Source organism: Panthera leo, chromosome D1, assembly GCF_018350215.1.
Source record: "Panthera leo isolate Ple1 chromosome D1, P.leo_Ple1_pat1.1, whole genome shotgun sequence".
Taxonomy (NCBI): Eukaryota; Metazoa; Chordata; class Mammalia; order Carnivora; family Felidae; genus Panthera; species Panthera leo.
Window position 1 is genome coordinate 74,446,849 of NC_056688.1, and position 25,932 is coordinate 74,472,780.

At 37.2% G+C, this 25,932-nt stretch overlaps 1 protein-coding gene across 7 annotated transcripts in view; it reads right to left on the reverse strand.

Moving 5' to 3' along the window:
- The window catches only part of UEVLD (UEV and lactate/malate dehyrogenase domains), a 51,512-nt gene that overhangs the window by 20,242 nt on the left and 5,338 nt on the right, over window positions 1–25,932 (reverse strand). For 3 of the 7 annotated variants that reach the window (XM_042903900.1, XM_042903901.1, XM_042903904.1), the window contains 6 exons: window positions 23,057–23,141; window positions 18,968–19,033; window positions 12,983–13,146; window positions 9,324–9,459; window positions 8,018–8,136; window positions 4,352–4,454 (listed from right to left, as the gene is read on the reverse strand). In XM_042903900.1, the coding sequence (XP_042759834.1) occupies window positions 4,352–4,454; window positions 8,018–8,136; window positions 9,324–9,459; window positions 12,983–13,146; window positions 18,968–19,033; window positions 23,057–23,141 (673 nt within the window). The other 4 variants (XR_006193360.1, XR_006193361.1, XM_042903902.1 and 1 more) reach the window with 4 other exon arrangements.

Consider the following 25,932-nt stretch of genomic DNA (forward strand, 5'->3'; position numbering starts at 1 on the left):
GCCCACAAGCCATGTTTTACGAACCACTGGCTATTGAGCATATTTTGCTTTACTGCATATGTCAACAACACTTTATTTTTTATTTATTTTTAAATGTTTTTTATTTTGAGAGAGTATGCACACATGCATGAGTGGGGGAGGGGCAGAGAGAGAGAGAGAGAGAGAGAGAGAGAGGGAATCCCAAACAGGCCCCATGCAGTCAGCACAGAGCCCAACATGGGGCTTGATCCCATCCTACAAACCAAACTGTGAAATCATGACCTCAGCTAAAATCAAGAGTCAGATGTTTAACCAACTGAGCCACCCAGGTGCCCCAACAACACATTATTTTTAAATTTACAACTACTGAACACTTTTTTCTCCATGCATAAGCATGCATATATCCATACACACAAACATTTATGTTTGTATATACACAGACTATTTCTGGAGTGAATCATGTAAAACTGGTAACAAACTTACAATTGAAATCCTAAATTTAGCCTCTTACTAACTGCATGTCCTAAGCCACAATCTCTCTGAGTCACCTATAAAATAAAGTAAGAATGGGGCACCTGGGTGGCTCAGTCGGTTAAGCGTCCAACTTTGACTCAGGTCATGGGTTCGAGCCTCACATTGGGCTCTGGGCTGACAGCTCAGAGCCTTGAGCCTGTTTCAGATTCTGTGTCTCCCTCTCTCTCTGCCCCTCCCCCACTCATGCTCTGTCTCCGTCTCAAAAATAAAAATTAAAAAAAAATTTTAAATAAATAAAATAAGAAAAGTAACAGTGTGTGAATATATGTAAAGTATCTAGCATATATTACTGATTCCTTAAAAAATGGCAACTATTATTATTAAGAGATAACAGATAAACTAATAGTAAACATGATAATATAATAAACATAATAACCATGATCAAAATATAGGACAATGATCCAATTAGCTATATTTAATATAGGATAAAAGTAATCAAGAGAAAGGAAAAAGGAGTACTTATATACTGTTGATCAGAGTATTAATTGGTACAACTTTTTGGGGAACAATTTTAGCAATATAAATTTTAAAAACACGTATCTTTTGACCCAGTAATTCTACTTTATCCAGCTAGTTAGGGAAGTACACTAAAATTTTTGCATTACAATGTTCTCTTCACTATTATTTGTAAGCACAAAAAACCCCCACAAAAACAAACTAAATATCTCCCAACAGGAGACAGATACCCATCTGACAAAATATTATGAAGCTATTCAAAGAAATAGAGCTATTTAGATCTACATGTGCTGTTAATAAAGATCTTTGAAAGCATACGATTAATTCACCAATAATTTAAACACAGAATTGCCACGAGCCAGCAGTTCTACTTCTGGGTTATACCTAAAACAAGTGAAAACAGTTATTCAAACAAAAACTTGTACATAAACTTTCACTGCAGCACTATTCACAACAGCAAAAAGATGCAGCCCAAAGGTCCATCGACTGATAACAACAGACAAATAAAATGTGGTACATCCATACCATGGAGTATTATTCAGCCATATAAAGAATGATGTACTGATACATGCTACGATGTGGATGAATTTTGAAAACATTATGTTAAGTGAAAGAAACGAAATACAAAAGGCCACATATTGTATGATTCCATTTATACGAAATATTTAGAATAGGCAAATCCACATAGCAGACTGACGGCTGCCAGAGCCTGGGGAGAGGGAAAATGGGGAGTGATTGCTTAATGTGTACACGGTTTCCTTTTGAGATGATGAAAATGTTCTAGAACTAGATAGTGGTAATGGCTGTGGAACACTATGAATGCCCTAAATGTCACTATCGATAAATTTTACGTTATATGTATTTCAGCACAAAATAAAAATAAAGGAATGAAAATATTAAAACAAGTGCAGAACAGTTTCCCATCTGACTCCTGAAGCAACGACTCTTAATAATTTCTCTGTATTTCTCCAGAGTTAGTCTACGCATACACAAGCATAACTGTTTGTGTATATATGCATATGTATTTGCATGCTCACCTGGTTATATGTGTATTCCTCCTCCAAATGTTTTAATAGCTATTTTGAAAAAGTCCAAATGGAGCCAAAGCACAACTCTAGGATGGCCGGTTGCAGTCATCGATACCTGCCATGATGGAGCATTCCTCAAATTTCCAAACTATTGACTTTAATTTCCCAAAATTATTAATATACTTCTCTCCATATTATGGAATGTATTTATGAGATGTTAGTTAACATTATATTTAAAATTCTTCATGTAATAGTGATTAAATTCAGTGTTATCAGGAATATATAACCAAATTAACAAGGGGAACATGAAAGTTGTCCCCAAGATGGTGTGGGCTCATTTGACATTCCCTACTTGGTGGCAAACACCACACACTATACATCTCCTCCGAGGATTCTATCCTTTCAATTATGTGAAACAATTGTAATTGATGGTTAATGAGACACACAGGAAGAAACAATTGTGAGGTCCTAAAAGGCCTCACAACCTCTAGGGTCCATGTATTAAAGTCTCCTGAAGTGATTTGGAAGAGTTAAGAGGTCCCTGAAGAACTTTAGTACTTGGAAATGACAGAGAATTTCCAGCTCCCCAAGGGATCCTCTATATGAAGCCTACAAAAGGATCAGTAATGCAAATACTGCACTCTTTCCAGAGAAGGAAAATGAACTCGTTGTACCCTATACAGAGATCCAGAGGCTTACTCCAACTAATACACCCAATTTTTATAACCTGTAGGTATAATTTCAACTTTTCTCACCCGCTGTTGTTCTTAAGTACATTCAGGCTTGTGACACAATCTTGAGTTTTGTTTTTTTTTTTAAATATTGTCAAGGAAAGCCGAACAATTATAACATATTACAACTTGACTTTGGCTATATCCTGGTCTACCAAATTTTTTGATCACGCATCTCTAGTAAAAAAATATTTTTGGGGCACCTGGGTGGCTCAGTTGGTTGAGGGTCCGACTTCAGCTCGTGAGTTCGAGCCCCATGTCGGGCTCTGTGCTGACAGCTCAGAGCCTGGAGCCTGTTTCGGATTCTGTGTCTCCCTCTCTCTCTGTCCTAACCCACTCGCATTCTGTCTCTGTCTCTCTCAAAAATAAACAAACATTAAAAAAAAAATTTTTTTTAAGCCCACATCCCCAAATATGGTATTTACCTACATATATGTCTGCACAAATACATCATGTATGTTATAAAATAAATTTTTAAATAAAAAAGATGAGATAAAACACTTTCCTAACATTTAAAAATTTATTTATTAATGATACAAAATCCTTTTGTTCTTATTAAAACTTATTTTAACAATATATTTTTAGTGAAAGTGATGTGAATTTTTTTAAAATCTTGGTTGAACACTTTGCCATATGCCAAGCGGTAGGTATTATTCTCACTCTACAGATGATAAAACTGAACTTTGAGAGGTTATATAACCTGACAAATGTCAGAACTATAATGTGGCAGAGCTAGGATGCAAACTCCTATCTGTCTAACTCTAAATCCAGTGCTCTTAACCAATATATTATGAGAATGGAAGCAATCAAAGAAAACAAATTTATACTGTAGTATAAGACAAAGACAGAATAAATCCTTCTGACCAATCAGAATGCTATTTGCTCATCTGAATTCTTTTTAATTTAATCAATTACAATCTCTGTATGAATTAGGGTAAGTCATTTCATTTATGTGAATCTTAGTTTTCCAATATGTAAAATGAGGAGCTTCGACTAGATGAACCTTAATGTGCTTTTTAAAATTTCTTTTTAATGTTTATTTATTTTTGACAGAGAGAGACAGAACAAGAGCAGGGGAGGGGCAGAGAGAGAGGGAGACAACAGAATCCGAAGCAGGCTCCAGGCTCTGAGCTGTCAGCACAGAGCCCGACGTGGGGCTCGAACTCACGGACCACAAGATCATGACCTGAGCCGAAGTCGGACCCTCAACCGACTGAGCCACCCAGGCGCCCCTTAATGTGCTTTTTAGCATTAAAATTCTAAGACTCAAGGCACAGAGGATTTTGGGGGTAGTGAAAAATACTATAATGGTAAATACATGTCATTATAGATTTGTCCGTATCCACAGAAAGCACAACACCAAGAGTGAACCTTTATGTAAACTACAGATTTGGGATGATAATGATGTATCAAGGTAGGCTTATCAATTGTGCCATTCTGGTGGGGGACGTTGATAACAGGGGAGCTTTCCCATGTGTGGGGGTAAGGGATATACAGGAAACTTTTTGTTCAATGTTGCTGTGAACTTAAAACTGTTCTAAAAATATATATATACTAAAACAATTCTAGGACTCAAATACGAGAGCAAATGAGGCAAAGATCTATTAAGCAGAATAACCAGACCTTTGCTGATCTCCACATTAGGCAGGTTAAAGATGTCAAGGTCCATCACTCCTCCTTTCATCTCTTCTGAGAGGTCCAAGAGGACCAGTCTGTCTGCAATGCCCTGTACAGTACAATAACAAAAAGAACATACAGCATTACACAAACACAGCCAGTTACTCAATTTCAGTTCATTTAGAAGTGAAGCTAAAGGAGAATGCATGGGCCTAAAATGCTCTCTCATGAAGGAAAGATAACACGACAGCAATAAAAGGGACTTGTAAGCAAGAAATTACTATGAACTTGAGTAATGTAATCCTTTAGGCTTGACTGAAAACTGGGATCTAGCAGGACTTAAGTAAGAGGTCACAGACGGCAGGTTTCCTTTGATGGAACAATGCGTAATAAAGATGACTTGGTGCACTCAATATATTTACTGTCGTTCTTGAGTTTATGTTTTCATTTTGATGTCACAATTTCCATTCTGAAAGTACTTAAGAGTGATTTTTGGGTCTATTTTAGCGCCTCATTTCTAGCATGAAAGTCAATACTAATGCCAAGTTTCTCTTTAAAAAAAAAAAAGGATAATAGCCATATATCTAAAATAAAATCCTATTATCATGTAGAACTCTCCTCAGAAATCTTGTGGAAAACAGTCCAGGAGCACCTGGGTGGCTCAGTCAGTTGAGCATCCAATTTCAGCTCAGGTCATGATCTTGTGGTTCGTGAATTCAAGCCTCACATCGGGGTTGCTGCTGTCAGCTCAGAGCCCACTTCGGATCCTCTGTCCCTCTCTCTCTGTGCCTCCCACACTTGCGCCTTCCCAAAAATAATATTAAAAAAAAAAAAAGAAAGAAGGAAAAGGAAAACACTACATATGCTTGTCAATGGCTCCCTGGGTACCATGTAAATGATGGCATAGAAACTCCTCAGAATCAGGTTACCTTTGTGAAAGGTCTTTTTCTCACATGGTAAGCGGTTTGAGGATCTTTCCTATATTAGAGTGCAGAAGCAAGAGTACCCAGGGATCCAGCAGACTATCAAGCAGAAAGGACAAAAGAAAAGCAACAGTACTCATTAGCTCTGTCACACTGGGCAAGTCACTGAACTTGGCCTTACTTCATGGGGTTATGAAGATTAATTCTGTGACACAGAGCTGGCAGAGAGCAGTCCTTTCTAAACTGTACCTACTAATTTCATTATTGTCAGCCACACTCATAAGATGAATGTAAAAAAAAAAAAAGAAAGAAACAAAACTATGAGTTACCATCTTCATTTATGAGACATGCAAAGATCCAAAAGTTAAGCATCAAAAGTGTGGGGAAAACAGGCATCCTCACACACTGTGGGTATGAGAATAAACTGGTATAATTGATATGGAGGATAATTTGACAAGTTCTATCAAAATTTAAAAACATAGTAATTCATTTAATCCATCTATCTCATTTATAGAAATTATCCAACAAGTTTATTAGTACATGTGTAAAAGGATACATTATGTATAAGGTTTTCTTTTTTTTTTTTAATGTTTATTTATTTTTGAGAGAGAGAGAGAGCAAGCAGAAGAGGGGCCGAGAGAGAAGGAGACACAGAATCTGAGCAGGCTCCAGGCTCTGAGCTGTCAGCCAGAGCCTGACACGGGGCCCAAACCCATGAATGGTGAGATCATGACCCAAGCTGAAGCTGGACGCTTAAACGACTGAGCCACCCGGGCACCCCATGTATAAGGTTTTCAAAAGACAAGACACAACTTAAATGTCCATCAGTAACAACAACAGCAATAATGGTATTGTTATATTATTATAGCATTATTATGGCATTATTGCAATAATGGTAAACAACAGCAGTATAACATAATGGTTTAGAGAAGAACTTCCCAAGCCTTAAGGGATCAGCATTCAGTAGATCAGTGCAGCACATGGACATGGCGGGGGGGGGGGGGGGGGGGGGGGGGGGGGGTTGTTAAATGCAGATTTACTTCCATAGGTCTGGGGTGGGGCCTGAGATAATGTAATTCTAAGAAGATCTCAGATGTTGCCAATGCTGCGGGTCTGAAAGTCACATGCTGACAGTAAAGATTTAGAATACAGGCTCTATAAATAAGACTGCTTCACTTCAAATCCTGCCCCCATTTATTAACAGTGTGACTTTGGGCAAGCTGCGTAATCTCCCTCTGCCTTCATTTGTAAATTGGCAGTAACCATAACATCTAACCCACAAGGCTGTTGTAAAAATAAGTCAAGTGTTTAGCTGAGTGCCTGGCACTTAATAAGCATTCAGTAAACGCTAGTTACCGCTGCTACCACCACAACCGACACTATTATGACTACTATTGTATCATAATATTTTATATATTGTACCTTGTATCCAAATATTAATGTTTATAAAGAAAAATGGGAAAAGACTTCCATTTAGACAGCTTACAGACAAAGGAATACTGATAGTGAGACTCTTCTAACAGCTGAAGGAACATGACTTTAAGGGACCTTCTTGTACTTACCAAAACCAAATAAAATTGATAAAACTCAGTACTGCTAGGAATGTCAAAAATCAGGTTGATGTGCACACTGTTATCAGCAGCATAAATTAGTTCTGCCTTTCTGAAGCGCAATCTAGCAATATGTAGTTAAGTCCCACAAAGACCATTCGTGCCCTGACTCACTAGTACTGTTTTTGAGACTATGTGTACCTAAAAGAAAATTCAGAGGAGAAAATAAGCAACTTGTAAGGCAATGTTTATGGAAGCATTCTGTTTAGTAACAAAAGAACTGAAAACAATTCAAATTCCAATTCCAATTAAGAGGGAATAGTGTATTCACATGGAGGGTGGAGATGAAACGAAGTCAAAAGTTAGCATATGTTATTCTGTGCAGCCAGCTTTTAAAATTTTCTAGCTCCCTGGATACACTTTAATTACTTGCTAAAGTAGAACCTATCTCCAAGACATGTGAGTCTGAAATAAGAAGGGAAGAATTTAGATGGCAAACAATCAAATTTTAATAGAAAAGAAAAAATGAAACTCCAGCTACCAAATAAACAGAGAGGGACAGCTATTCTGTGGGCTACATCTTGAAATGACAGACACGCTGTTACCATGCTACTGGGACCCTGGAGCGTCTTCTGAACCTCTCTGGAAGGGAATGTAAGCCTTTCTGCAAATAATTTATATACCAAAGATCTAGTAAAAAGGAGTGATGGAAAAATAAACAAATTGCAAACTAGTGTAAAATATCCACTCAGAAACTACGATCCTAAGAGAAAGTGGAGTTATTACACCAGAAAAGGCAATCTTCAAGAAAAAAATGTTAATTTTAGAAAAAGCTAAAATTAAGTATTATATTAAATAAGAGTTTAATTAAAGCGGCATGACTCAGAAAACACAAAGGAATTTGTGACTAAGTGGGATAAATGTCACGTTGAGGTTTCCCTTGGATAGGATGATGAGCCGATTGTTCAAGTCACTTTTTTAAAGCCTATTCTGTGACTAAGTACTAATTAAGAAGCAATATCCCTGATGAGAGCTTTCAGCTTTTTTTTTTTTTTTGCCAACTTACTAAATATATTTGAAGGCAAAGTGAGGTTTTCCCACATGACAAGATGAAGCCATTATTTCTTATATGTTAAACACACACTGCTTAAAAGTGTAGCAATATGATAGATGGATTTATAACCACTGTGCTTACGTACCTTTGCTGAGATTGCTAATGTGCAGGCAATTCCCAGTTCTCCACCTCCAACCACAGTAACTTTATTGACTGTTTTGTGCTCATGATTTGCCCAGTGCTTTGAATTTATGTCTGAGACACCTAGAAATAAAAGTGGATTATTATGAGAATTTTAAAATAGTATCAAAAATCTTTTTTAGCATCTAAAAAAATATACACCAACCTTCAATAACTTGGACAGAAAACATGGTGCTAGTCTTTAAGAAGCACTCAAAAATACTTGAAAAAATGAAATGCAAGACAGGAATCTCATTAAATGTTATATTAAATAGAGGCTACCTCCTTAAAAAGAAAAAACCTTTCCAAACATTTAAAAAAATATTATATAAGACTAAAAAATAGGATTTCCATAATTCTGAAAAACAGTCTGATCCTTACTGCTCTGGTCTACAATGCAAAAATGTTTAACGCCTTACTGAAGTTTACAAGCATGGATTTTGCTTTTTGTTCGATGAGAAACACTGAGAATCATAGATTTTCTGGTCCGATATATTGAATGAGGCAAAAAGCCACATAAAAATATAATGAAAAAGTCTGGGATCATTAATATATATCAAATGATTTGGAACAAAACACAAATTATTTTATCTGTCAGTATAAGGGTAATTCTTTTACATTTTAAGAAACCATATTCATTGGAACTATATGGTAACACACCGATAAATGTGTAGAAATTTTTGATTCGACACAGATATACATAGCTACATGAATACATTTACTTATAGAAATCTAGTAGCAGCGGGCGCCTGGATGGCTCAGTGGGTTTAGAGTCAGATTCTTGATTTTGGCTCAGGTCATGCTGTCATGGTTCATGGGATCGAGCCCCATGTCAGGCTTTGGGCTGACAGCATGGAGCCTGCTTGAGATTCTCTCTCTCCCTCTCTCTCTCTCTCTCTCTCTCTCTGCCCCTCCCTTGCTCGTGCTTTCTCTCTCTCTCGAAATAAATATAAAAAAAAATTTTTTTTAACGTTTATTTATTTTTAAGAGAGAGACAGAGCGTGAGTGGGGGAGGGACAGAGAGAGAAGGAAGACACAGAATCCAAAGCAGGCTCCAGGCTCTGCGCTGTCAGCACAGAGCCTGACGCGGGGCTCGAACCCACCAACAGCGAGATCACCACCTGAGCCGAAGTCAGACGTTCCACCGACTGAGCCACCCAGATGCTCCAAAATAAGTATTTTTTTTTTAAAGAAAAAGAAAGCAAGTAGCAGAGAGTAAAGGATATTAGAAATTGTAAACGCATAACTCTCTGGTTAACAAAAATACAAACCTTCAGTGATTTTTGCAATATAGGCTAGCAAGTCTACCTGCCGTGCCTCATCAGACGATGGTAGAGAATACAGGGGAAGTTCCTCTTGAAACTTGGCAATCATTTCTTTAATTAGTCCAACAATGACAGACTTAGGCTGCAGAATACACACAAAGGGAAAAGTGATGCAAAGATTTTGCTCAAGAACACTACCTTATTAACCTATGCATTGTTAAAGAGTTAACCCAAAGAAAGTGTTGCATTATGCTCTTATTTTTTGAAAATTATCATACAAATTAGATGATACTTTTAACTGAAAAGTTACTTAATTCTTTTACCTGAAAACTAGAGAAATGCTAATCCGGATCTCCAAAAGATGGGAAAATAGCATGACTGTGCTTACTAGCAGAGTACCTATATTCAGGAACAGTCTTTTTTTAAACTTTTTATTTTGAAATTATTGCGGACTTATAGAAAAGTCACAAAAATAGTACAAAGAATTTTCATATACTCTTCACCCAGGTCACTCAAATGTTAACATTTTAACACATATATTTTCTCAGTCTGTGTCCCTCTACATATTTTTCTGAACAAACTGACAATAAATTGTAGATCTGATACCTTTTCACCCCTAAATACTTTAGTGTATATTTCCTAAAAGAAAAAACAAAACAGACATTCTCCTATGTAAGCATTATCAAATCAGAAAAGTGACACTGATAAAATATTATCTAATCCAGTACTGTTTCTTTTAATTTATTAAGCAACCTTAGTGAAATTCACTTAACCTCTCTGAGCTTCAGGGTTATCAGCAATATAATATGAATAATAAATCCCAAGTGGCTATCATGAGAAACAAATGCATGCAAATATATGCTGTAAAATATTTATTAGTATTGAAAATATTTAGCAGTTTGCTTATTTTGAAAAGGATTTAATTTCCCAAAGTCTGAGAGATTCATTCATTACTTACATATTAAGAGGATGAAGCTATTAGGATCAAAAGCTCAAACACCTTTAAAGACCAAGCAGATAACATAATGTGGGAAGTTGGCAAGTTTAAGAACATTTGGGGAGATGGTTATTGAGACAAACTGGAGTGTACATACAGGCATTCAAATTCGTATTAAGAGCAAAACAAACCCACTTTTCTGTTCAACAAAACTCTGTAAGTCTAACACAGCACGCTGAATTTCTTGGGGAAAACATCTGCAATCTTTGGCCTAGACAGCCTCTAGATTCCTTCCAGCTCCAAAATTCTATGTAATTCTATCACATAATTCCAACTACCTGAGGAACTTAAAGTTACTGCAGTACTTTTAAATAGGGCAATTTAAGACTAGTTTTAGCTTAAAAAAAAAAAAAGACTAGTTTTAGCTTATAATAAAGAGGCTCAGAATAGTAAAGTGAAATCAATAGTGTCTGAACTCAAATCAAATACAACCTCAACTAGGTTAATAGGGCTATCTCTAAGTATTTATTAAACAACAAAACTATGAAAAGAGATGCCAATGAAAACCAGAAAAAGGGAACTGGAAAGATGAATTCCCACAACAGGGAACAGATGTCAAAATATCGTTTGAGGATAGCTGGGGGGGGGGGAGGGGCGGAAAGAAGGGTAAAAATGGCTGAAGGCGATAAACAATTAAAAAAAGAAGGAACCTAGGGGTGCCTGGGTGGCTCAGTTGGTTGTGCATCTGACTCTGGCTCAGGTCATGATCTCACGGTCCGTTAGTTCGAGCCCTGCATTGGGCTCTGTGCTGATGGCCTGGAGCCCGGAACCTGCTTCAGATTCTGTGTCTGCCTCTCTCTCTGCCCCTCTGCCACTCACACTCTGACTCTCTCTCTCTCAAAAATAAACAAACATTAAAAAAAAAATTTTTTAAAAAGGAACATAAGTGATCAATATATGAAAAATACTTTAATTTCTCAAATAATCAAACAACTAAACATTAAGATATCATTTTTGTCCCTCCAATGGATAAATTTTTATTATGCCCTATTCATCACATTAAACTGGCAATCCTATTAAATAAAATCACGACATAATGCAAATGATGTACAAATTCATAAAGTAAAAGGTCGATGTTCCTGTACCTAAACTCCACTACCAACCACTTGGTGTTCATCCCTTCTTGTATTTTTTTCTTCTTTTTAAAGGTTTTACATATATGAAAAATAGAGAAAACTGTAAAAACAAAGTAAAACATGTCCATAATTGCATGCTTTTTCACAGGATGTATATAAAACAAAAAGTGATAATCCTAACACCATCCTTTACTCTAATCTCGCTTGACTCAACATATTCCTGATCTCCTTCAGGGATCTCTGGTCCTCCTGCCGTACAATTTTCTAGGTATATATAAATATATTATAAATTATCCTTTCATAAAGATCTTAATTACTTATAAAAATGAGAACATATTGTACATCCTTGTAAGTAAATATATAGAGATAAGCAAAGGTTTGTTTTGCTTTAATGATAATACCTTCTGGTTAGGGCAAGAGTGCTGGAAAACTGGCATTCTACACCGATTTCAAGTGATGGTAGAAATACATTTTGTCTACCTTCTGGAGGCCAAGTTGGCAATATGTAAGAATAGCCTTCAAAATATTTCTAAGCTTTGATTCAGTAATTTCATTCCTAGAGATTTATCATTAGGAAATTATTAAATATTTATAATGTATACACATTTATGCTTATATGTATTTATATTTGAGGATGCTTATCATTAAATTTCTAACAACAGAGCAATCTGTAAATATATTATGCCAATATCCTTATGCTAGATCATCAGGCAACCAATTAAAGACCATGTATTTTGAACAGATTGTTTAATATGAGACATGCTCAATATAATAACGGTAGATGAAAAATACAGAAAACAAAATTACATAATGTGAGAAATTTAAAGCAAATAAACTAGTTACATATATCATTACAAAATTACATAATGTGAGAACTTTAAAGCAAATAAACTAATTACATATATTATTGTGAATGCATTTTTAAAACTTAATGCTCAGTTAAAACAAAACATGTAATAAAAGATTATATACAGTATGATTCAATTTACATAAAGGTCAAAAACAGGCAAAACAAAAAATACATTCTTTTTTTATTTAAGTTTTTATTTAGTTATTTTGAGAGAGCAAAAGAGAGAGGGAGCACGTAGGGAGAAGCAGAGAGAGAGGGAGAGAGAGAGAATCCCAAGCAGGCTCTGCACTGTCAGCACAGAGCCAAATGAGGAGCTTGAACTCACAAACTGTGAGATCATGACCTGAGCCAAAGTCGGATACTTAACCAACTGACTCCCCCAGGCCCTCCCAAGACTATAAATAAATACATATATTACATAAAAGTCTCTAATAAGGAGGGACTAGGAAATAATGCCCAATATCTTGCTAGTAGCTTTTCATGTGCTTTATAAGCAGTAAACAACTATAAAAAGAGAGGGAGCAAATAATAGTTGGCTCCAGACCTGGAGAGAGTGCTTCATGCAGGCTGCTGTCTGTCACTGGGGTTCTGGAACCTAGGTGACTCTAGGGAGCTCAATTACTTTCAAAGACCATATGAGGAGTGTCATTAAAAGAAAATTCACTTATTTGTACCATGAGAAAAATAATTTGTACCACCAGAGAAATAAAAACTTTTACAAGAAAATCCAAATTGGTCTTACATGGCTCCAGTTTTGAAGATAGGGCAAGTATATTCTGCCTTGAGCATCCACATGTTTTCCAACTGAGACACCCATATTTGCAGTTGGCTTTAAGAAGCAAATGGGGGGAGCAAAAGGGTGGGAATCCAAGATCCACAAACGAATTGGTATGTTATATGTATTACCTATTTGAGACAAAATAAACACATCTTCAAATAATGATGAAGCATATACATTATATTTATGGTACGGCTAGGTGGCATCTTAAGACCTGTAGTCTAGTCAAGTGCATATATAAAGAATTTACATAAATCGAGGCCTACTTCTCCATTTTCATGTTCCCATTAAAGCACCAGCATAACATCTGAAGAAATTTAATTAAGACAATGGCCAGCTCATCCAATTCAATTCAATAATATTTACAGGACCTATTGTACCAGGAGTCTGGGATACAGTATCTTCTCTATGTAACCTCTTTGCCCCACCCAAGCAGAGCTATTGTACCTTTCTTGAAAGGTAGTGGACACTTTTATTTTTATACTTATTCTGCATTGAAGTTACTTGCCCACAGATCTGTGTCTCCTTTTACACAGTAAACTTCCAGAGGGTTAGGTATTATTCATTTCTATTTTCCCCACACCAAGTATAGGGCCCAACATACTGATTGCTCAATAAACGTTTCCTATATGCATAAGAAAAAGTGAATGAATAAACACATGAAAAATTAATGAATTAACAAAGACGAATTGGATACATTTGATACTGACCCGCAAATTACTCACTAACCGTCATCAAGCTGGGTTAGATCATAGAACTTAGAGCTGAAAAGAACCTTAAGCATCACCTTGCCCAGTGTACTGACACAGGAACTTGAGTGCATGATCTTCCAACCACACACGTGTAATGTCATGACTACTGAGAGCCAAAACCTCTGACAGCTCTGGTTGCCAGGAAGCCCAAATCTACGACCTAATAAAAGTGTAAAAACTAGACTTAAACTAGAAATCTGATCAACTCCATTAGCTCTATCTATTGTATCTCCTGATGGTCAATTCCTGCACTCACAGTCTTACTGCATGTCTTTCACTATACTTACAAACATGGCTGCTCGGGACCAAGAATGCCTACGTTTAAATCCTAGTTTCACCCACGACTACTAGCTCTATGATTTTAGGCCAGTTATTTAACTTGTCTGTGCCTCAATTCCTTCCTCTATAAAATGGAAATAGTAATAATAGCTCCTACCCCATAGGGTTGTTGCAAGGATGAAATTAGTTGAGGTATGTAAGATGCTTAGAACAGTACATCATATGGTAAGTACCATGAAGGGTTGGCAATTTTTGCAATTTACTTCAAACCCATGTTGAAGGTTTAACTATAGGGCAGGTATAAATAAAAAAGTATTGTTTTCTACTGAAATCTTTTTCTTACTAAGAAAATCATCCTTCCACTGACAGCTACTTTTCTCATCTTGTTTCTTCCTCTAAGGATACAACAATACTCAACCCTGTATGCACATTAGAAACACTTAAGAAACTTGGAAACATACCAACACCTATGCCACTCTCCCAGTTTCTGATCCAATGGGATGGGGTATGGACAACATTTTTTAAAAGCTTCCCATGTAATGCTAATGTGCAACTAAGATTGCAAATCAGTATTATAGAAATGCCCTAATACTTGCGGGTCTATTATTTTATATCAGCAGTACTGAGAACAACACTCCTCTTCTATTTTTGTCTAAGTATTAAAAAATTTTTCTTAATTGAGATATAACTGACATATAACATAACAGTTTCACCGTACAACATAATGACTTGATATTTGTACATATTGCAAGATGATCACTACAATAAGTCTAGTTAACATCTGTCACCGTAGTGTCTAAGTATTTACTATTTGGCTATCGGCATAGCTACTGATCCATAGATAATTCTGATTATAAAGTCATGTGATTGTAGCACCACAAAGTGACTGACAGGTACTGAGACACCATCAAATTTCTCCAAAAGCAGTTATTCTGTCTAATGTTACATACTCTCTAGAGAGTGTTTTTCAAATAGTGGTCGCAATAAATGGGTCACAAAATTAATTTAGTGGGCTGCAAGCAATATTTTCAAATGGAATTGAAAAGAAAATAGAATACATGACAGGCATTATGGTGTTTCTTTTTTTCTAATTTACTTTTGAGAGAGAGAGAAAGAGAGATAGGGAGAGGGAGAATCCCAAGCAGGCTCCACATGGTCAGTGCAGAGCCCAATGTGTGGCTCAAACCTGCACACTGTGAGATCATGACCTGAGCTGAAATCAAGAGTCAGATGCTTAAACGACTGAGCCACCCAGGCACCCCTGGCAGTTTCATATATTAATGTACATATGTACATTACATGTACATATAATGCACATGTACTTACATGTACACATATGAGTGCGTGCACATGCATGTATGCTAGCTATGTATATAAAAGTACAGTATTTCTTATTGTGGGTCACAGTCAAGACATTTGAAAGCCACTGTTCTAGGCCATGCAAATTTTCTTGTTACATAATATAGCTGGAGTAGTGAGCCAAATCTCCATGGTGTCGCTTTCTGTGTTAAGTACCACACATTAAAGAAAAGGAAAGAAATGTCTATTGATGGTATCTTCCTAGTTGATCAAGGATCTGCTGCCCCCATCAATGCTCTTCCCCAGCAGCATTCATGCATTTTACTAGCCCATGCCTGGCAAAGCAACTGGTGAGCCTGATTCCCATGTCCAATTGGTAAGATTTCACTACTGGTGTTCTGCTCTCTTCTTCCTTTCTTCTTTCCCATTCTTTTCTGTTAGCCACTGCCCTGCCTCATTCCCTGCCCAGTTAGCTTTCAGGAATTCATTACCAAAGAGTCAGAAATCCTGGTAGAGTCCTCAGATCTGAAGTAATTATATCATAAAAATATAATTTAAGTTAGCTGTAAATAAAATTCAGATGGGTATCACTTATTAAGATGATACACATCTCTCAAGTACAGTGGATGAATAAAAAGTGTCATCATAACCTTCACACAATCTTGGAGAGATAATAAGAAATGATTCAGAAAATGTCTGCAGATACACATAAGGAAATATCAATGGAAGATTCATCTGGGGAATAGGACTGGGTAGGAGGTTAGTTATAAGCTTAACCTCATCCCTTCTCAATTTTTAAGTTTTTTTTTTTTTTTTTTTTTTTTAGCACAAGTATGTATTATTATTATACTGATAAAACTAAGAACTGAAAGAAATACAGGATTAAGCATCCATTATGTGCCAGGCACTATGCCAAGAGCTTTACTTATGGTAATTCACTTAATCCTCATAATTCTGGAGTTAGTATCCATTATTGTAACATTTTACAAATTCTGGAGTTAGTATCTGTTATTGTAACATTCTGACCTCTGATCAGCAGGAAGTAACTAATATGGATCACAAAGAGTTGATATAATTCTACTCAAAAGCAAAGAAAAAAGAGTGTACTGCAAAAAAAAAAAAAAAAAAAAAAAAAAAAAAAAGGTACTTCGGTACCATTACTACCTTGGAAGATCCAGCTTAAGGATCAATGAAATAACTCCTCGGCTTTAGGAAATGCAGAACGCCAATGAGGGGCATTTTACCAATGATATTAAAATAAGATTTATGCCCTCCTGTTACCCCCTCACACTATCTTTGAAACCGAAATGCTATTAAGCAGTGATTCACTTGATGAGCTCCTCTGTTAATATATAATTACCCTTGACATCATTGGGGTGGGTAAGAATTGGGAATGAAATCAGTCAACCAATCACTGGGGTGGGCAATAATTCTCTCTCTCTCTAACATCTAATCATAATAAATGCAGAACACAAGTAATGGGGAACAGGTCTGAGTAAAGTTTTCTAGGCAGCCAGAAAAGAGTCTGAGAGTTTCGCAGGAGAGGAACAAGGAGGAAAATAAAAATCAATTCTGCAATTTCTGCAGAGCCCAGCTCACTGCCCATCTACTTCCATCTCGAACCATATTTTTAGGTATAAAAACCAAACTGAGGGGCGCCTGGGTGGCTCAGTCGGTTAAGCGGCTGACGTCGGCTCAGGTCATGATCTCGCAGTCCGTGAGTTCGAGCCCCGCATCAGGCTCTGGGCTGACAGCTCAGAGCCTGGAGCCTGTTTCAGATTCTGTATCTCCCTGTCTCTGACCCTCCCCCGTTCATGCTCTGTCTCTCTCTGTCTCAAAAATAAACGTTAAAAAATTTTTTTTAAAATAAAAAAAAAGTACAAACCAAACTGAATTCCTATGCATTTCCTATGCCAAAGGAGGTGTCCTAGTGGGACATAAACAGTGGCAGAATAACACATGAGTGAACCTCACGCAGTGAGTGATCATGGAGGGGCAGAAATTAAGAAGGGTTTGTTAACAGTCTAGGACTACCATAATGAAATACCTACTTTGAAAAAAGTCCCCCAAAATACAGCTCCTTGGTGTCTTTTGGGCAGTGTCTTCCTATAATACAGTGCTGAGTTTTTTGTAAAGGAGCAAATTCCACTATTCTCTCCCCATTTGTTTTCAGGTCTTCCTCATCCCTTTTTAGTTACCTTCTCTCTCAACTGCCCAGCAAATTCATTTATTACTAAGCCCCTTCAGTCAGTAATCAAATAAACTCAACCATGCAACAAATATTTACCAAGTATTTTCTATAAACACAGCACTATGTATTAGTGATTTGGGATATTAACCCTCTTGGGATTATAGACCAGGAATAGGTTTTTAGTGGTGGGATTTCAGACACCCCTTCAGAGACATCTATTAGAACCAAAGCTTCACTGGTTTTCTTCACATCATACCATATAAGCAATCACCTATAATACCTACCTGAAAGGTTAGTCCTCTCGAACACTGATAGAAGTAGGTTTGGACAAATAGGAAGAGTTAAGAATGGGGGAACTAGCGATTGTTTGTTTGTTTGTTTGTTTTTTGGCAAACACTTAGCTATCACTTGATAGCAGGCAGATCACTTGAAAATATGATGCCTTCTTTGAGTTTTAATGGCCCCCAATTTCCTACTGGAGTTTCAAGTGACAGTCTGATACAAGTGGTGTGGTTTTAGGTAAATCGCTTGACTAGGCTAAGACTGAGTTTCACCCATACAATGGGGACATCATACAGAGGGAAACGGAGAGGATCAAAACATTGATGTAATGGAGAAGAAGGTGTGATCCTTGCATTTTGCTATGGAAAGCAAAGAGAACTGTCCATAAAATCAGGCCTGTCTCTGTGTAGGGGCCCAGGGTAGGCTGCCGCAAGATGGGCCACTTTGGCACAGAGATTATTTTGAGTTAAAAGTAATCAAAACTTGGCAGATTCAGGAAAAGCTTTCTTCCTCCCTCTCAACTGCCTAAATTACAATGGGAGGAAGAGCCTGTACCTGGAAGAGAGCTATTAAAAGAGACTCCCCTTTACCTAGAGTTTAGCTGCGTAACAGGGCAACCTTTGTTTTTCCAAGTATCTCCTTTCCCTTCTTGCTAGTGGTCTTTCTCCCTTTTGTGTCCGCAGGCCCCTCCCCTCCCCTTAGCTCAGATAAGCTTCATGCTCCCTCACTGTCCCTGGAATCTCATGTCTGTGTGGATTCCCCACTATGCACACCTACTAAATTTGATTTTCTCCTGTTAACCTGTCTTATGTCAATTTGATTCTAAGTCCAGCTGGAAGGACTACAGGGCAGAGGAAGGTCTTCTTCCCCAACATCTGTCTTACTCTCCTCTGTACCCCAGCACCTAGCAGACTAGTGGGCACATAGTTGATACTTGTTAAGTATTTTTTGAACTGAATTGAATTTGTTGATATTAATCTAGGCCACCTTGAATGGGACAGCATTCTGCTATATGCAATAAGGTTCTGTGTACATCATGTTATATGTGAAAATACTTTAGAGAATGTTATGGGACTAAACAAATGTAAGCTCTTGTTAAAATGTTCTTTTACAAAATTCCCACATTTTCTCAGCTTCCACACTTACCATGGTACATCACAGGAATAGTGCCAGTGAAATTCAGCAGGTCTTTCTGGGAACTATCTTTGAACACTGGAAGAAAAATAAAAGCCCCAAAATGTACACTCAAAAGTAGAAAAAACTGTATGAAAGTTTGCGCACACACAGACCCACATACAGAAGCACACCTAATTTTTAAGGTTCATCATCTTGGCATCTGTAACTATGTTGACAAGGGGAAATTACCACATACTGTTTTCTTAGAAAGCCAAGAGGATAGCTGAAAGCACAGAGAGCTTTGATACAGAAACTCCAGATTCTAGACCTACTTTCCCCACTTAGACACATGCAGCTTTACTGTTGAAGCTGTTACTTGAATCCCTTTGACCTTCAGTTTCATCATCTATAAAATAAAGAAAGCAAGACTACATCATAAAGTGGTCATAAGGATCAAATGTGATAATGTGAAAACATACTTAAGAACTTTAGGACCATAGGGGTGCCTGGGTGGCTTGGCTGGTTGAGCATATGACTTTGGCTTAGGTCATAATCTCGAGGTTCGTGACTTCAAGCCCCGCATCAGGCTCGCTGCTTATCAGCACAGAGCCTGCTTCAGATCCTCTATCTCCCTCTCGCTGCCCCTCCCCACTTAAGAGTGTGCTCTCTCTCCTTCTCTCTCTCAAAAATAAACATATAAAAAAAAGTTTAGGACTATAAAACTCAGGGACATCATCAAATAACTGTCACATATTGTTGCATCCACACGACTCCTGAAACAGAATGCTACGGGCACCAGTGACAGTCACAACAAAGTTTATTACGATGAGAGGCAAGGCCGACCGATCGGGACCAACACTCTTGATAAGAGTGCGGCCTCGAACAGCCAGGGTACAGAGTTTATAACCGATCACATCATTTTATCATCACCTGGGAACAGAACAAAGAAACAGTTGCCAGATGAGTTAGAAACAGCTGCCTAATGAGGTGTTTATTTTAGACTTTCTGCCTCTAAGTTGCAACCAGTGGATCTCCTTGACCCTGCCTCTGATGCTCTTTTCTTTGAACTTTTGTTTCCTTAATTGGTGAAGCCTAATTTACAAGAGTATGAGGCTAGTTTACAAGAGCAAAGCAAGGCTGTTATCTCTTAACCTTCAGTGTCAACACAAAGCTGTTATTTTTCAAGCTAAGCATTAGCCCTACACTACAATTTAACCCTTACAATATAAAAGTTATAATCATTTTCAGATACCAGACTCCAACTTTACAATTTTAAGATTTTATAATTTTATAATCTTTAGATGCAATTAAGAAAAAAAAAGTTAGCTTTATTTTTTTTAAGCTCATTTATTTTGAGAGAGAGAGAGAGAGACAGCGCGCGAGAGCGCACAAGCAGGCCAGGGCAGAGGGAGAGGGAGAAAGAGAATCCCAAGAGGGTCTGTGCTGATAGCTCTGTGCTAATGGTGAGATCATGACCTGAGTCGAAATCAAGAGTCTGTCACTCAACCAACTGAGCCACCCAGGTGCCTCTGTAACTTTCAACTTAGTTTCACTTTTCTTATTGATTTATGGCTTAAATAAGTAAGATATTTTTTAAAGGAGTGCACTAGCTAGGATGATCACCAGGTATTGTATGTAAGTCCCGAATCACTAAATTGTACACCTGAAACTAATATTACATTGTATGTTAACTAACAGGAATTTAAATAAAAACTTAAAAAGAAAAAAAATATCTTATTGGTTTTGTTAATGTTAAAAGTGTATATGTCTGTAGAAATCTATTAAGTTACCAAAACATGAACTAAAGTGTAAGACTCGCCCATAATTCCTTTATGGAAAGACAACCATTTAGCATATTCTTCCGAAGGCCTTTTTAAAAATTCATAAACTTTTGGGACGCCTGGGTGGCTCAGTCAGTTGAACGTCCAACATCGGCTTAAGTCATGATCTCATGGTTTGTGGGTTCAAGCCCCGTGTCAGGCTCTGTGCTGACAGCTCAGAGCCTGGAGCCTGCTTCGGATTCTGGGTCTCCGTCTCTCTCTGCCCCTCCCCCGCTAGTGCGCGCTCTCTCGCTCTCTCTCTCTCTCTCTCTCTCAAAAATAAGTAAACATTAAAAAAAGTTCATAAATTTTTTTTTACATATGAAATTGTATCACACAGTCTGTTCTGTGAACTTTTTACTTATTTAATTCATTCATTTTTATTCTCTTTGATTCCTATTGTAAATAACACAATTATTATACTTTAAGTTTTATTTAGAAATTGTTCTTTTAATTTTGTCTTAACTCACAGCTTGGGTTGTAAAAAAATATGTAAGATAATGTAGATAAAACATTTGGAAACATATCTGGCATTCAATAAAAAGTAGCTGTCATATCCCCGATCCCACTCATTTATGCAGCACCAAATAATGAGGTGCTCATCAAGAGAGGCCAGTCACAGACGGGCTAGAATTTAATAATTTCTTCCGCATGTGAAATTAACTAGCTATCCCTAAGAAATACTTCAATAACTCCTCAAAATTTCTAATATATAAATCTGAATTAGATACATTTCTAACTAATTCTAATATAAAACATTCCCATGGAATATAAATAAGTTTTTGAAAACCATGTGTTTTGACTAATTTGTGGGTCCTAAAATCAATTTTGTGAGTCTCAATTAGCATTTGTCTTTGAATGAAATGGAATGGAATAGAAAATGCCAGAGTGTACACACTATTTCAGTTATGTGTCTATGGAGTCAGGATATAAAATGCATTAAAAAAAATTTTTTTTAAATGTTTATTTATTTTTGAGAGAGACAGAGTGTAAGCAGGGGAGGGGCAGAGAAAGAGGGAGACAGAATCCAAAGCAGGTTCCAGGCTCTGAGCTGTCAGCACAGAGCCTGACATGGGGCTTGAACCCATGAACCATAAGACCATGACCTGAGCTGAAGTTGGTCACTCAACCGACTGAGCCATCCAGGGGCCCCTAAAATGCATTTTCAAGTGTGGTTTGTGGTCAGAAATTTTAAAAGACAGTGAAGTAAAATCTTTCTTAGGTAACTATAAGTGAACAAGATAACTAAAACTTTTGTTATTAATAATTCAGACTCAACCATTTATGTGGTAGGCAGAACAATGGCCTCCAAAGATGTCCAATATCCTAATCCTTGGTACCTGTGAATATGTTACCTTACTTGGCAAAGAGACATTTTACATGCAGTTAAGGACCCTGTGATGGGGAAATTATTCTGTATTATTGGAGTAAGCCTAATCTAATCACACTGGGCCTTAAAATCAGAGATATGATTACAGAAGAATGGTCAGAGACATGCAACATTGCTAGCTTTGAAGATGGAGGAAAGAGATCACAAGCTAAAGAATATGGCTAACCTTTAGAAAGTGAAAAAGGCAAGGCAGGGTGCCTGGGTGTCTCAGTCACTGGAGCATGTGACTCTTGATCTCAAGGTGGTGAGTTCGAGCCCTACCTTGTGTGTAGAGATTACTAGAAGAAATACATAAACTAAATAATAATAATAATAATAAAGGCCAAGAATTACATTCTCTGCCAGAGCCTCCAGAAAGGAATTAAGACCTGCCAACACTTTGCTTTTGGCCTGAATGTCTAACCTAAAGAGACATGTGTTGGACTTCTAGCCTACAGAACTCTAAGATAGTAAACTTGCGCTTTTTTAGCTACTAATAAATTTGCGCTGATTGGTTGTTGTTTGTTTATTTATTCATACTCAAGTATAATTAACACACAATGTTATATTAGTTTCAGATGTACAATATAATGATTCAACAATTCTACACATTTCTCAGTTCTCATCAAGGTAAGTGTACTCTGAATCCCTTTTCTCTCTTTCACTCATCCACCCTCCCACCTACCTACCCTCTGGCAACCACCAGTTTGTTTTCTGTATTTAAGCCTGTACATTTTTGCTAATTTGTTATGGCTGCAACAGAAAACGAATACAATATAAGTTGTATTAACTTAAATTTCCTCAGAAACCACAGGTCACAAAGTATAGTTGAAAATCAGGGGATAAAAGAGAGAAATGAGAAATTACAATTTTGTAGCTAAGTATAATTCACAATTTACTAAAGTTAATAGTAGAGGTTATGACTCTTACCATAGGTGTCCATGGAATATCTGAAATGTGGGAAAAACCTATTTACATTCTTTAGTTCTTCCACAGTTAGATCTCTGAACTTGTACTGAAAAGAGAAAGATGAGAACCGAGTAAGAATCAAGCTACAAGCTACAGAACGATTACAATTAACACTGAACAGAACACCATGTGCTAGGCCCCCGGCTCTGAGTTTTATGAACATGGATAGTATGTGATTTACTCTTTTTAATAATGACCCCATGAAGTAGGTAGCAGGGCTTATGACGGCTCTACTTTACAGAAGATGAAAATGAAAGCTAGAGAATCAAACTAACTTGCTGAGTTAGACAGTTAAAGAGTGAAGCCAGAGCTCAAACTCTGGACTTGGGCCTTTTATCACTAAATCAAACTAAATTTCCAAATACCTCCTGAAAACTTAAGAAAGTGGGCAGGAGCACCACCCCTGTCACCACTATTCAAGATCCAAGTCTCCTTCTTGAATACCTCATTCAAGGAATGAGACACCCTGAATTCCCCTCCTAACCCTCCTGGCACTGCATCCTGGGTTTCAAAGGGAGAACAGACATCACTCAAGGGTTTGCAGTCAATCTGAGTGAACTGCCTCTTTATTCATCCAGATGTATTCCCAGAAATACTACCTTGGCAAAGTCATTTAACTTCTTTGAACTTATTTCCTCATTTGCAAAGAGAGAGAGCCACCTCCTAGACTTGTGCTGAGGGTTAAATGAAGGAAAGAAAAAGTATGTGAAGAATCTATTATCAATCTCAAAATGAAATTTGAGGAGACAGTTACATTTGCAATAGTATCAAAAAGAAAAAAACTACTTAGAAATAATTTGAACAACAAGATGTAAAACTTAGTGTAGAAACTACAAAACATTGTTGAAAGAAATTAAAGTATATCTAAGTAAAAGAAAGCCATCCCTTGTTAATAGATCAGAAGACTTGCTATTGTTAAGATGGTAATATTCCCCAACGGATTCAATAATCAACAATCCTTATCAGTATCCCAACTGGCTTTTTGTTTGCAAAAATTTACAAATCGATCTTAAAATTCAAAAAATTAAAAACAGAATTACCCTAGCAAAGGAAACAATCAGCAAAACTAAAAGGCAACCGACGGAATGAGAGAAGATATTTGCAAATGACATATCAGATAAAGGGTTAGTATCCAAAATCTATAAAGAACTTCTCAAACTCAACACCCAAAAAACAAATAATCCAGTGAAGAAATGGGCTAAAGACATGAATAGACACTTTTCCAAGGAAGACATCCAGATGGCCAACCGACACATGAAAAAATGCTCTACATCAATTGTCATCAGGGAAATACGAATCAAAACCACAATGAGATACCACCTCACTCCTGTCAGAATGGCTAACATGAACAACTCAGGCAACAACAGTTGTTGGCGAGGACGTGGAGAAAGAGGATCGCTTTTGCATTGTTGGTGGGAATGCAAATTGGTGCAACCACTCTAGAAAACAGTATGGAGGTTCCTCAAAAAACTAAAAATAGAACTACCCTGCGACCCAGCAATTGCACTACTAGGCATTTATCCAAGGGATACAGGTGTGCTGTTTCAAAGGGACACACGCACCCCCATGTTTACAGCAGCGCTATCGACAATAGCCAAAGTATGGAAAGAGTCCAAATGTCCATAGATGGATGAAAGGATAAAGAAGATGTGGTATAGATATACAATGGAGTATTACTCGGCAATCAAAAAGAATGAAATCCTGCCATTTGCAACTATGTGGATGGAACTGGAGGGTATTATGCTAAGTGAAATTAGTCAGTCAGAGAAAGACAAAAATCAGATGACTTCACTCATCTGAGGACTTTAAGAGACAAAACAGATGAACATAAGGGAAGGGAAACAAAAATAATATAAAAACAGGGAGGGGGACAAAGCATAAGAGACTCATAAATATGGAGAACAAACAGAGGCTTAGTGGAGGGGTTGTGGGAGGGGGGATGAGCTACATGGGTAAGGGGCACTAGGGAATCTATTCCTGAAATCATTGTTGCACTATATGCTAACTAATTTGGGTCTAAATTTAAAAAAATTAAAAATAAAATTAAAAAAAAAAAGAATTACCCTACAACCCAGCAATTGCACTACTAGGTATTTATCCAAAGGATACCAAAATGCTGATTCGAAGCGGCACATGCACCTCAATGATTATAGCAGCACTATCAACAACAGCCAAATTATGAAAGAGGCTAAACGTCCATTGACTGATGAATGGATAAAGATGTAGTATATATATGCAATGGAATACTATTCAGCGATCAGAAAAAATGAAATCTTGCCATTTGTAACAACATGGACAGAACTAGAGTGTATTATGCTAAGCAAAATAAGTCAGAGAAAGACCAGTATCATATAATTTCACTCATATGTGGAATTTAAGAAACAGATGAACACAGGGGAAGGGAAGGAAAAATAAGATAAAAACAGAGAGAGAGGCAAACCATAAGAGACTCTTAAAGACAGAGAACAAACTGAGGGTTGCTGGAGGGGTGGTGGGTAGGGGGTGAGCTAAATGGGTGATGGACATTAAGGAGGGCACTTGTTGGGATGAGCACTGGGTGTCATAAGTGATGAATCACTGGGTTCTACTCTGGAAACCAATACTACACTGTATGCTAACTAATTTGAATTTAAATAAATAAATTTTTTAAAATTCAGACGGGAATGCAAGAGACCTAGCACAGCCAAAAACAATCCTGTAAAAGATTGTTGAAGAAGAGTTGGAGGATGCATACTATAATTAAAAGACAGGTTATAATAAAAACACAGAAAACAGTAAGTATGGGAGAGGATGTGAAGAAGTCAGAACCCCTGTAGACATAAGCTACTGCTGGTGGG